General features: G+C 33.6%; 1 protein-coding gene across 2 annotated transcripts; it reads left to right on the top strand.

Moving 5' to 3' along the window:
• Window positions 1-476: 476 nt before the first annotated feature.
• On the top strand, window positions 477-5,049 carry LOC120083658 (uncharacterized). 2 transcript variants are annotated; one of them, XM_039039491.2, is made up of 5 exons: window positions 477-690; window positions 2,846-3,100; window positions 3,565-3,776; window positions 3,872-4,127; window positions 4,552-5,049. In XM_039039491.2, exons 2-5 carry the CDS (start codon window positions 2,849-2,851, stop codon window positions 4,840-4,842), a joined length of 1,011 nt encoding a protein of 336 aa, XP_038895419.1. In that variant the 5' UTR covers window positions 477-690; window positions 2,846-2,848; the 3' UTR covers window positions 4,843-5,049. The 2 variants fall into 2 exon arrangements, with proteins under 2 accessions (XP_038895419.1, XP_090172677.1); XM_090316551.1 differs by lacking the exon at window positions 477-690 and adding an exon at window positions 1,843-1,942.
• Window positions 5,050-13,447: the final 8,398 nt, after the last annotated feature.

The following is a 13,447-nucleotide window of genomic DNA, read 5'->3' as shown; positions in this document are numbered from 1 at the left end:
TAATAAGAAATAACTAGGAGATTTTCAAAAATAGAAAAATAAGGGAAACTATTTATACAAAATAGCAAAATTTTAATTTTCTTTGATAGAGGCTGATAGAAGTTTATCGGTGTCTATCAATGATAGAAATCGATAGAAGCCTATCACTGATAGACGCTAATAAAAGTCTGTCAGTATCTATCAGTATTTTTTTTTTTTTTTTTTTTTTTGCTATTTCTGTAAATAGTTTTGGCTTTTTTTCATCCTATCCGTGAAAATTTCGTGAAATAAAATGGAAATTTCTAAACAATAGATATTATTATTTTTTAAAAAAAAAAAGTATAAAATATTATGAAGTAGAACATAAAACTAGCTTATTTCTATGGTTACATGTTTTTTGTTTTAATTATTTTGAAACAACAAATTAAACAATAAACACCAAAACAGTGTTAGGTATAGAATGAAGCCTCATTATTTAAACAAGTAAGCTCCACATAAAGGGAATAACAAATTCCCTCACAAACGTCTCGAGTCCCTCATTATGCAATAAAAAGAAGTATTTTTCCCTCAAAACCCAAATCCATCCATCAAAGGTGAAGAAGAAACACAAGAATAGATTGTGAGCTTTGGTGTTGCTTGAATCTAGGGATCTTGCAGAAGAACACCACCCTCATCAACTTCTTAGCTAAGGAAACAATCTCGTCCATCTCGGTAATTTCTTCATCCTTTTACGATATATATGAAATTTCATCTTAAAATCAATTTTTAGACCAAATATCTAGGAATATTCAAATGACTCGACAACCTGAACAATCCGGATTATCCAATTTAAATTGTCAAGATTGGGTTGGGTTAATTTTGTTTTTGGGTTGAGTTAAATATTTTATATTTTTGTTAGATTGAGTTGGGTCTCGGGTTGAATAAATTTTATTCGGATTGTCTCAACTCAACCCGAATTACATATATATTAATCAAAATGTATAAATATTTCTTTTAGGATTGGTAACTTTGTGGATTCTTAATGTTTTTCTTTTAAAAGATATTTGTCTTTATTTAAAGTTTGTAATAGATATCATGAATGTTTGGTATATAAGGTGTGTTTGGAATACATTTCTAAGTGATTAAATTAAAAATAAGTTATTTTGAAAAAAATCATGCCTTTGGCAACCACCCAAAATAAGTTTTGAAAAAAAAAAGTTTATACAATAAGTTTGTTTAGGATAAACACGTGAAACCAATTAACTTTTAGAAAAATGATTTTTGTGCGTGTTTAATGGTTAACCTCTCCCTTATTTGTATGAGATACTATGGCAACTATCGTCGGCCAGCTCCACCCACCATCTCTAGCAATTGTCACTAACTAACCTCCGACCACTGTAATCAATTAATGATAGACGCCTATCATTTGATAAATCTAAATTAATATAATATGCTTATGATTGTGATTAATCTCAATTAGCAAAAGATCTATCACTAATTTCCTCACCAAGAGTGGTAAATGAGATCCTTGTTTGTAATTATTAATATCCTCTTTCCTTAAATTAGTAGGGGAAGTACTTAACAAAAGTTAATTACAAAATATGAATGAGATAAAAAAATTTCAAATTCAAATGAGTAATTGACTTGATTAATCAAGGTTACACCAAATCGAAGCTAGAACATATATATTTTGCTTTAAAGACGAAAAACTAGATCGAAGGACGACTTTTGCTAAAAGTTGAGCAGTTTTTTTACCAAATAATTTTTGAAAAAAAAAAACAATTTTATGATTTTGTAAAAAAGAAATTTCTTGTTCAATTTTCCGAGGGGATGGAAGAATTTACGTTTCATTTGATGATGAAATTTAATGGTGAATATGATATACGTTATGCCATGCAATACCATATATGAACCCAACCAATCCTTCTCACTCAACACAACACAAAGAACAACTCTGCCCTTAGCCGCTCCTCACTCCCTCTTGGTGCGTTTCAATCTTCTTCTTGTTTTTCCTTTTAATCTTCCTCTCTCTTTCATTCTTCTATTTTTTTGGTTGTGTATAATGTTTGTGTTCTTTTACTATTTTTTGTGGTTCTTGTTCATATGTTATACCCATTCTCTTTCTCTAGCTTTAATCCTTTTTGAGTGCTATATTTATTCATCAACAACTTTATATTCGTTAGGTTTTTCGAGATCATCCCTCTCTAATCTCGCTCTTTGCAATAACTTATTTCATTTGTTCAAAGTTCGATTTGATGAGTTCAATTACAATCTTTCGTATCTATAAATCTGTTAAATGATTTAATATTAAATTTTCTTTCGCTCACTTTTGTGTCAACCAGGAATTTAAGAAAGTATTAAAACAGATGGTCTGGAGCAAATTTTATGGTCAATTGATTATTTAAGAAAATCAAACATGGAATTTTAATGAATATATTTTTTTAGTATAATAGTAATTACATCGATTATGTATTTAACTCTATGAAAAATTTGCATTAAAAGTATTTCGGGTTATTATTTGAGGAATCCATGGAATTGGCCAACTTAATTGGTAAGGTAGATATTAAATAGAGGGTATATTTGTAATTCATTACAAGTTAAAAGGGTACAAGGGAATAAAAATGTTTTGACACGACTAAAATTAAGCGAGTACAATTTACAGAAATTATTTCAAATGGCAAGATTGTTGAAAATATTTACAAGATATAATAAAATTTTAAAACTATCAATGATAGATATCAGCGTTTATCATTGATAGTTATACAATTTTATTATATCTGATAAATATTTTGATTTATTTTTATATATTTAAAAATGTCCTTTTAAAATCCATAAAAATTAAATAGTTATTAAACAAGAGTTGAGTAATATATTTTTTTTTTCTCAGGCAATGATAGTAGCAATAGGGATAGCATTTACTGTGGTGGTTGTTGCATGGATTTATCAAGCGCTAAAACCTCCAAGTCCAAAGATATGTGGAACACCAAAAGGGCCTCCAATAACTTCACCTAGGGTTAAGCTCAATGATGGCAGACATTTGGCCTACAAAGAATTTGGAGTTCCTAAGGAAATGGCTCAACACAAAATCATTTTGACACATGGCTACAATGCTTCCAAACATATGCATTTAGCTGTTTCACAAGTATGACATTATTCTTCTTCTCTTACTTATGAATGTCTTTTTCTAGGAATCTAGTCGACATAAAGTTGAAAGTTCAAAAAGTTATTAGACATCACTCGAAAGTTTTGAAACCTTGTCGTTTAATACAAATAATAAATCATAACTTTTCATTAAATTTGACTTAACTAAGGAAAGAAATGTATTAAATAATACTATACCTTAAAATATCTTAAATCTGTTATCTGGGTCCCTGAAATTTAAGTTGTATATGTATTGATGTTATTTACGATTTTGACCTTAGGGTTTAGAAAAGTGCGTCGTTATATAAACTGTCTAACTCTACATACTTTCTCCTTCTGTCCGTGAACGTAGCTAATATATTGTTAGTGAACTACGTAAATCTCTCCGTCAATTTCCCTACTCTTTATGTTGTTTGTTTTCTTCGTTTGTCGATTTCATAACCATTGAGTTATAAATGATTCCAGGAATTTATGGAGGAGGTTAAAGCATATATAGTGTTATATGACAGAGCTGGTTATGGAGACAGTGACCCGTATCCATCACGGTCAGTAAAAACAGAAGCATTTGACATTCAAGAATTAGCAGACAAATTGGAGCTTGGAAGCAAATTTTATGTAATTGGATGTTCATTAGGAGCATACCCTATTTGGAGTTGTCTAAAATACATTCCACACAGGTATTAGAATTGAATTTCTCTTCAACATTGTTAACAAATTTTAGTTTTTCTCTTTGATTAAATATTAATTAATGGAGCTAATTATTAATTTGCAGACTGTTAGGAGCTTCGTTGGTAGTTCCTTTTGTGAATTATTGGTGGCCTTCGATTCCATCAGCTTTGTCAACACAATCTTTTAAAGAGCTTCCTAAAGTATTCCAATATACATTTGGAATTGCACATTACACACCTTGGTTGTACTATTGGTGGACCAAACAAAAATGGTTCCGATCACTGGCCGTTGAAGTTTTGTTCACTGATTCTGATTTAAAGTTATTAAAGGAGGTCTTGGATTGTCCAACTATTTCTCTGGTACTTTTCTTTTTTCATATAAATCTTACAACTTTTCTTTTTATCTTTGCAATTTTAGGAAACGTATTTATTCTGTTTCCATTTAAGACTGTTACTATATATATATTTAAATATAGAAAAATATTTACAAAATATAGCAAAATTTGAAAAGAATAATACAATTTTTTCTTAATAATTTTAGGATAGTGAAATAGGTAGATTTATTTTAATATGAAATAATAATCCTTTTAAAAAGAAAATCACTCACAATCACAAGACAAAAATCATTTAGAATTCACATTTCAAGTAATTGATTAGAAATCACATAAATCACTTTCTCATCATTGCCAAACATCCCATAACATTAACGAAATAATAATCCTGTTTCAAAGAACGAACATTTAATTTCTATCTCTTCTGATATTTTTGCTGCAAACAAGTTCAGGAAAAAATAAGACAGCAAGGTGAATACGAATGCCTTCATCGAGACATGCTTGTTGCTTTTGGGAAATGGGAGTTTGATCCTCTTGAATTGACAAATCCATTCACTGAGAATAAGGGGTCTGTTCATATGTGGCAAGGTGGCGCCGACCGTCTCGTCCCGATCGAGTTTAGTCATTTTATAGCACAGAAACTTCCATGGATTCAGTATCATGAGGTTCCCAATGCTGGCCATTTAGTAGTTCATGAAACTGAAAGCTTTAAAGCCATAATAAGGGCACTTCTTGCTGGATAATTAAATTCGTTCTTCTGCTATCATTTACTGTTGTGTTGAACAAGTGTGTGATGTCCATGTAAAATGAACTGAATTGTACTTCTTTGTGTTGTTGTTTGTTTTTGTTTTTGTTTTTTTTTTTTTTTTGTTGTTGGACTATGTTAAGAAAGCTTTGTTATGGTGAGAAATCATAATTAGCATGTATGTTAAGAAAGCTTTTAGTTTAAATTTCTCTCTGTATATAGTTTAGGCTCTATCTTAGGAACGGTTCGAAATTTATACGAGATACGAATAATTGCGGAATAAACTAAATAATATCTTAAATCTCACATCACAAGTTAGATCCACATATGTAATCAATCATACAATAACAAGTAGTAAAGCGAATGTAAAAAGAGAACGACATTGAAAATATACTTCTTCACCCCAAACTTGGGACTACATCCAATCTTCTGCAACTACAGGTTCTACGATCATGGAGATTACAAAAGACCCTTAAACTCGAGCTATAAATGTTTCCTAAATAGCCCAACATGAACTATTTCAATTTTAATACCACGATTCGATATCTTGAGATTAGCCACAAAAGAGAAACTTAAAACTAAAGAAAAATATTCACTAAAATTACAGTCACTATCGACGGTCAATTTTTTCTTTTTTTTTTTCTTTTTTTTGGTTTAGCACTAGATTTCATACTGAAAGAGAGTGAATCACAATAATACCACAAGCTAGTAAAAAAGTAATGACAAAAGTAAAGGCAAATAAACAGAAGTAAATAGTAAGGGAGATGCACATAGAGACTTGTTAACCAAATTCGATAAAATCACGCCTACGTCTCGAAGGCTATCCACCTAAGTGAAAAGAAATCCACTAGAACGTAACTTAGTTTTTACAATATAAACGTCAACTAGGATTACATAATGTCAGTTTAAATGAATACTAACAAGCAAGTTAGGCTCCTTCTAACATTGATACTGCATATGTTGAGTCTGCAGATTTAGGCTCCCTCTAAGTCTAATGCCACAACAATGACTTCACCCCCTTTTCACCTGCTAGTTGAAGGAATGCTCAACCAACACTCTACCATAGCAAAACTACTTGGTCAGTTTAAGCTTCAAAGAACCGTTCTGCTTCTTACCCTAATTAAGTAGTAGCATCGAACATATGGAATTCTTCTAAATTTCAATTAATAAGTCCACACTAGCAAGAATATGACTTACCCTAAAACCACACATAAGACACAAATAAAAGCAAGCCTCATAAGGTAAGAAAGCCACCAACAGCAATAAACCAAACTAGGAAAAGATCATTCCAATAAATCTGGCACCAGTAAGGAAAGAATACCGACACCAAGTCATAGACAAAACATCCAACCAACACCGTAACAAGCTCCCCATTTGGCACAACATTTTCTTTTATTGGCAAACCAATTGAACACACGGGAACGAGAAAAATAAAAACACACCATTTTAAATTAATGAAAAAATATTTCGAGAAACAGCCCTAAAAGCAACAACAACAAAAAAGAGAAGAGAATAATAACAACACGAAACCAAAATAAATACCAGAACAACGAACAATCAAGAATCTCCCCTTTTTACAAAGAAGAAAATCAATCAAACGATGGGGGCTGAAAAGATGAAGCATCATTAGATCGCAGAAGCGACACACTTAAAAGATGGACGAGCACATCAATTTTAGACTGACAATCAGTCAGATCACAGATAACAGTGTTCAATGTATGAGACTCAGAAGTCATAATGCGAAAGATGTGAGTCCCATGCTCAGTAGGAATCAATAACCCACCTTTCTAAACCTGCAAATCCTCAGAGAAAGGACTGTCAGAACTCTTAGGAGGACGGATGTTATGCACAATGTCAGGGACATGAGAACCCTGAAAAATCTAATAACTGAGATTAAGAACCTTAGGAGTAGGGTCTGAAGCATAATTTGAACCAAGAATGACAGGGCATTAAGACAGGAAGATACCAGAGAATAAGCGTAGTAAACAGATAGGCAACTTGATCACAAATGAGTCAACTTGACGAACAAGTTGATTATATGCAAACACCCTAAAATCAAAAGTAGACAAAGTTCCAATCTGATATAAAAAAACTGGCTAAAGAAGAAGAAAGATTGGACACATTAGTCAAAGGACACCAATTAGCAATGTCAATTCGAACAAAATAGCATACTTCACACTGAGTATGGAGGTAGACCATTGACCAAATGAAGGCCACACATACCGAGTACCACTTGTAAGCTCAGCAACAAGATCCTCAGGGGAGGGATGATGCTCACCAAGTGAATGAGAATCAGCACACTTTAGATAATCATTAATAATAGTAGGAGAAATGGTGAAACAAGTGCCTCTAATATGGACCTTCTGATAATTAGGAGAACTGGTGTCGTTGAACTTGGAAGAAAGATTGAAAGATTGACGATGAACTCCCTCATCAACTGAGGATAAAAGGGACCAAGGTTGACAATAGTTTTGAGAAGTTCAACACGTTGAATGTCCATAATTTCCAAACAAGACTTGGTCTTGTCAGACGAAACCTTCTCATTAGCAATACATCGCTGCATCACATACTTTCACTGTAGAACATTGTCCTCGCTATGAATGGATATTCCATCAATAGGCAAAGAAGGGACTTTATAAGGAATTTTGCGACGATCAACTCCTGAACGAGTTTGTCATTGACAAAGGTATGTCTTCTTCACTACTAGAGAAAGAAATTTGCACACAAGGGTCAGATTAGAAGTCAGGGCTTTTCTTCTTATGGGGTGTTCTGTTTTAGCAAGTGCGAGAAGAAGGACCACAATCAACAGCCATAGTCATAGAGGCCCCCTTCTTTGGCTTGCCCAAGTGCGGCAATAGAAATATTGTCATCAGAGGAAATTGACACAATCCCCTCGGTAGAATTCGAGTAAGAAATAGAAAGCCCACCATTAGAATCAATAGAAAGGGAGGAAGCCATAACATGATCACCTAGGCAAGAAGAAGAAGCAATTAGAGAAAACCTCACATGACTTTGCTCAGAATGAACAACAGAATCTCTCATGTTAAGAAGAATGTTAGTAACATTTGGGATACCATTAAATACCTTCTCTGCATTAGTCGAAGAGACCACATGAGCAAAACCAAAAATAACATTACCAGTATCAGAAGCAACATCAGCAAGGCTAGTCGCATCGCGAGCAACAACAGAATCCGCAACAATTCAGGCACAACAGTACATGAAAAAGGAACATCAAATTCAAAATCAAAAGAGTGAGGAATTGAGGGAACCGTTGCACCCTCTTCAGTAGTAAAGGTACTCAACAGATTCTGAACATCAGTAGAACTTATGGGAGGCTTAGTCTCATCATCGTCGACATTCTTCACAATAGAGCCATCTTACAGAACCATAGAAAGAGGGTGAATGACAAGAGGCTTCGACTGACTGGAATTGCCAACATGCAAGAAGGCTTGGACAACAGAAACATCTTTAGCAGACTCCCTGAATCTCTGGGAAGGGATATCAAAGAAAGAGAGTCCGTGTGAGATCGCTTAGAAGAGGATTCTTCAATGGAAGCATTGGGAATGTCTGCCCTAGCCGACGAAATATCTGGACTGACATGCCTTTTTTTATTATTTTTTTGCTTCAATCTCACCATTCTCTTGTCAGAAGTATGAGTACCACTCCAAATGTTGACCATGAGGAATAACAACACTTGAGGAAGAAATATAGGGAGATAATTGAACTCAACATGATCGGAGAAATAGGGAAAAAACTAACACCAAAACCGTTTGAGGATTGAATCGCAAAATAGAAATTAATTGCTATAAATCAATTCGGCACACCCCAAGAGTAGCACAAAGGGATTCAAAGTGAGAAGTATTCAACTATTTTGTGAAGATGTCCACAATTTGTTTGTCAGTATTGACATGTTCAACCGATGTAGCCTTAGACTCGATAAATTCTTTGATGAAGTGGTGTCTGATATCAATGTGCTTAGTTCTGCTATGATGAAAGGATTTTTGGAAATGTTGATAGCACTCATATTGTCACAAAACAAGGTCATGACATCTTAGGTAACATCATACTCCTAAAGCATCTATTCATCCACATGAGTTGGGTGCAACTACTACCAACAGCTATTATTCAGCTTCAGCAGCTGACAAGGAAACATAATTCCCACTTCTTGCTAAACCAAGATATGAGATTGTTTCCTAAGAATAAATATCCTTTGGATGTGCTTTTTCTATCTTCTGAATTTTCAGCCAAGTTAGCATCACAATATCCCACGAGAAGTCCATTAGAATTAGAGGAATAAAGAAGGCCATAGTCCACTATCCCACTGATGTATTTGAGAATCCATTTAACACTTATCATATGACTTTTCTTTCAGTTAGACTGATATCTAGCATAAATTGTCACAGCATAAGCGATGTCTGGATGATTGGCTATAAATAAAGAAGACTACCAATCATGCTTCTGAAGGAACTCGTTTTACAGAGAACCTATGAACGGAAGTAGATCATCCAAATCTCATTTCGATTGAACGCAAACATTTATAGTTAATAATACAGATGATGCATCAAAACATAAATTACAACATGCTTTCTAAATAAGAAACAAGATTTAAGAGATTATACCTTTGAAGAACTCTTCTTCGCGTTAATCCCGCGAACCTTCACGAACGCATCGATCAAGCACGAACACTCCAAACAGCAACAAGAAGTTGAACCAAACCTTGGTATTCTCGGTGTGAGAACCCAATGGTGGGCTCTGGCTATTTTAGTTAGGAGGGTGTTTTGGAGTTGGAGGAGGAAAAGGATCAAGGAAGAACTTATCTATCGCATAGAGTTTTCTCAATCGTGGAGGTGAAGTGTCTATCGTGTAGACTCTGAAGCAAATCCTGTAGTAGACTTCACAAGTCGTGTAACTCTTCTTTTTGGAATAATAAAATCATATTTCATTTATCCCAAAAGGCATAAAAACTGATTAACTTCCCACTAAGGGTGGTTGGAGAGGAAAAAGGTTTAATTATCAAATAATTAATAATTATAAATAAATATGATAACCAACTTATCATATTATATTTATAACATATAGTTTTAATATTGCATCATATACAATATATAAACCATAGTTCTTTTTCTCTATTTTATGGCATTTAATATAAATCATATTATATTAAATTTAACAACTATGAATCTTATTCAAAGAAAATATATTTAAATAATCTTCAAATATTTGTTCCTCCAATTAATGTATCAAATACATTATGTCAATTATATCATATATAATTAAATTCCTTCTTATTAATTTGAACATTTCAAATAAATCTAGAAACTGATTCTCAACTAAATCCTTTGAGCTACCACGGGGACCTTATGGACATGTAGCTTGAAGCTCCAACGGTACATGAATAAATAATTAAACTCTTTAATTACTTTATCCACCATCCGTTGACTGTCGGGCACTCCACTAAAGACTGACAACTGCACTCTTTGCACTACAGATATATTTCTATGTCCATTGAATATAACCAATCGACAGTACGATGACCTTTCATAAATTGATCGTAAGTACAACTGGGCCAAATTACCGTTTTGCCCCTATAATTACATCTAACTCCTTAAGTACCACTGATCCCTCTAATGAACAATAGATCATAGTTCTACTATGACTAAATCCCTCTCGAGCTAAGAGATGGTGTGACGTCACATTGTTCAAGATCCGGAATCAACCCTTAAGGGAGCAATTCATCTACTTATCCCTGCTTTGAGGAAGGAGAGAATTCCATCTTGTGTAGCTGAGTTCCCAGCTTCCCAATCAGACGAATCCCCAAAATGATAGGTTTGTTGAGTCGATAATCTGGCCACTCCCACCCATACAAATCAAAAGACCGCCCTCACAGGCAGGAGTTCACAACTCACTCAGGATTAAGGTCATGTTACCTATGGTCATCCTAGTGAAATGGAAGTCTCTATTATGAACGGCGTTATATAACGAGACTAAACATTTCGTGGTTCGGTCTTATACAAACTCCTTTGTATAGAATATCCCCACTCGTATGTTCAATACATGAATGATCAAGATTATATCATTTGTAGTACTTTACAAAATTTGTAATATCTACAAAGCGGACCATACTCGTAATGTCAACAGGATAAGGTATCTAGCCTTATCTATATACTACAAACCATTTAGGTTATCACTTAAACATGATCCACTTGTATGTCTCCACATACATGTTTAAGTTACAACGATAACCTTGGATGTTAGTTTATTGGCTTATGGTTAATGCAACTAAAATATCATATATTTCATAGACAGAGTGAATAAAATATCAAATATTATTAATCACAAAAATGTTTGTTCCTACAATATTTACAAACTATAGAACCCTATGAGATTTAGGGCATCAATCCCAATAGCTTCTATATAAGCCTTCATCAACATTTGTAGCATCGGGGTCTTTGGTAAGTCTCGCATGAGTTGGGGCTGGAGTGCGTTTGGGACTAGCTTTTTCGAGGCCAAACTTTTGAAGCATATTTCTGGGTTACTTACGTTGGGATATAAATATCCTATTAGGGAATTGTTTAACTTGAAGACCAAGAAAATATATTAGCTCTCCCACCATGATCATTTCGAATTCAACTTTCATCTGATAAAAAAATTGATTTACAAGAGACTGTGGTGATCCACCAAATACAATATCGACAACATATATCTGGGCAATTATAAAATCTTCTCTTGTTCTCTTTATAAACAAGGTTTTATTATAATTGCCTCTGGAATATCCATTATGTAGCAAGAATTCTATTAATCTCTCATACTAGACCCTTGGGGCTTGCTTTAAACCATACGAAGCTTTCCAAAGTCTGTACATATATTGAAGGCAAGATGGGTCAGTAAACCCCTTCGGTTGTTCAACATGAACGTCTTCATTTAGCACATCATTCAGAAAGGTTTGTTTAACATCCATTTGATACAATTTGAATTTGAGCAGGAAAGATACCCCAAGAAGTAGACAAATAGCCTCCAACCGAGCCACAGGGGAAAACGTCCCATCAAAGTCAACACCTTCCACCTCAGTGTATCCCAAGCCGAGCCTTATTGCAAGCAACAGTTCCATTTCGTCGGATTTATTTTTGAATATCCATTTTGTTTTAATAATATTTGCATTCTCTGAATGAGAGACTAATTCTCATACCTCATTTTGTTGAAACTGACTTAACTCTTCGTGCATGGCATTCGTCCAGACTTCATCTTTTAGAGCCTCATTGGTATTCTTTCACTCGATAGAAGAGGTGAAACAAACATTTTCAATTAGTTAAGATAGATCAATTTCTCCTTTTTGCGATTACAGACACCTGTATTTAACTTACCAATTATGTAACTAAGAGGATGATTCTTTAAAGCACGACTGAATATAGGAAACATCTCGTTCTCAATACCAACCGGTTTATAATTATCAATTTTTCACACATTGTTGCACAATGGAATGGGAGAACTGATGTCACTAGCATCCGAAGCAACATAAGAAGTATCGTATGATCTTCATAATCTTTATAGGGATGCTCAGCATTCTACAAGTCATCAACATGATATTGATGGATTTTGTAACATTTCAAGTGCGCTTGTTAAAGACACGATAAACATGTTTATTAGACGAGTACCCTAGAAAGATACCTTCATTAGCTTTGGTATCCCATTTCTTTCTAAAATCTCAATGTCCGAGCGCTATGTAGGTGTTGTTAATTCTACCTAACCCGAAACAAACAATATTTATAAAGCTTGAACAACAACCTAACTAACTTGTAATTAAAGTGGAAGTAAGAAGTCGATCCACAGGGAAATGTTATTTAATAACTTTAACCAAGCTTAATTATGAAAGCTACAAAACGAGTGTTTTTTATTAAGACAAGAAACATGCTAAAAATCAAAAGATAAAGGATAGTTGTAACCAAATTTAAAACAATCTTACTTCTAATCCAAGTTAGATATTCATTGCAATTCTTATCATTGAATTCTACAAATTTAATTCACAATCGGATTAAGCATGCAACTACTTACTTAATCTAAATTAAATTAGTCTCTACAAAGGCGAACAACTAGCATAACCTAATTAAGAAAGCATCCTCAACGATTAAGGTAGGATAGCCCTAACCCTAATCTATCTACATGCTTCTACCACTATTGGGTTCCTTAGTGGTCATATAGAAAAGAAAACATGTTCATTAAGTTCTAGGATTTAATTGCTTCGATTAATTGTTAAGATAGCTTACTCAATTAACCAAATTTTCTCCAAATCTAGTAATTAGTGTATCCTAGGTTAGTCAACCATTCAACACACAATTACTATTGCCTCTTGGAGATCTTGGCTAGACATTCCATCGAACACATTAAAAGCAATGTATTCAATCATGAGTGAATATGACTAAACCAAGCATCTAGGCTAAACATGCTCAAGATATAGACCACTCAACATGCTTCAAGAATTAAAAAAAAAAAAAAAAACATTCGAGAATGCTCAAATTCAGATTGCTAATGATAAAGAAAAGTAGAAAACTCAAAAAATTTGCAAGAACTCTTGAAATAGAAACAAGATTCAATTACTTCATAAATCC

The sequence above is a fragment of the Benincasa hispida genome, chromosome 8 (assembly GCF_027475165.1).
Source record: "Benincasa hispida cultivar pf3 chromosome 8, pf3_genome.v1.1, whole genome shotgun sequence".
Lineage (NCBI taxonomy): Eukaryota > Viridiplantae > Streptophyta > Magnoliopsida > Cucurbitales > Cucurbitaceae > Benincasa > Benincasa hispida.
Note: the sequence above shows the minus strand (reverse complement) of the source record. Positions and strands in the feature narration are given on the sequence as shown.

Bases quoted from the DNA above. Each gene is read 5' to 3' on its own strand.
- LOC120083658 (XM_090316551.1), top strand. From the start codon at position 1,847: ATGCCATGCAATACCATATATGAACCCAACCAATCCTTCTCACTCAAC. The intron at 1,943-2,845 runs GTGCGTTTCAAT...TTTTTTTCTCAG, and splicing joins CCGCTCCTCACTCCCTCTTG to GCAATGATAGTAGCAATAGG. The intron at 4,128-4,551 runs GTACTTTTCTTT...AAACAAGTTCAG, and splicing joins ATTGTCCAACTATTTCTCTG to GAAAAAATAAGACAGCAAGG.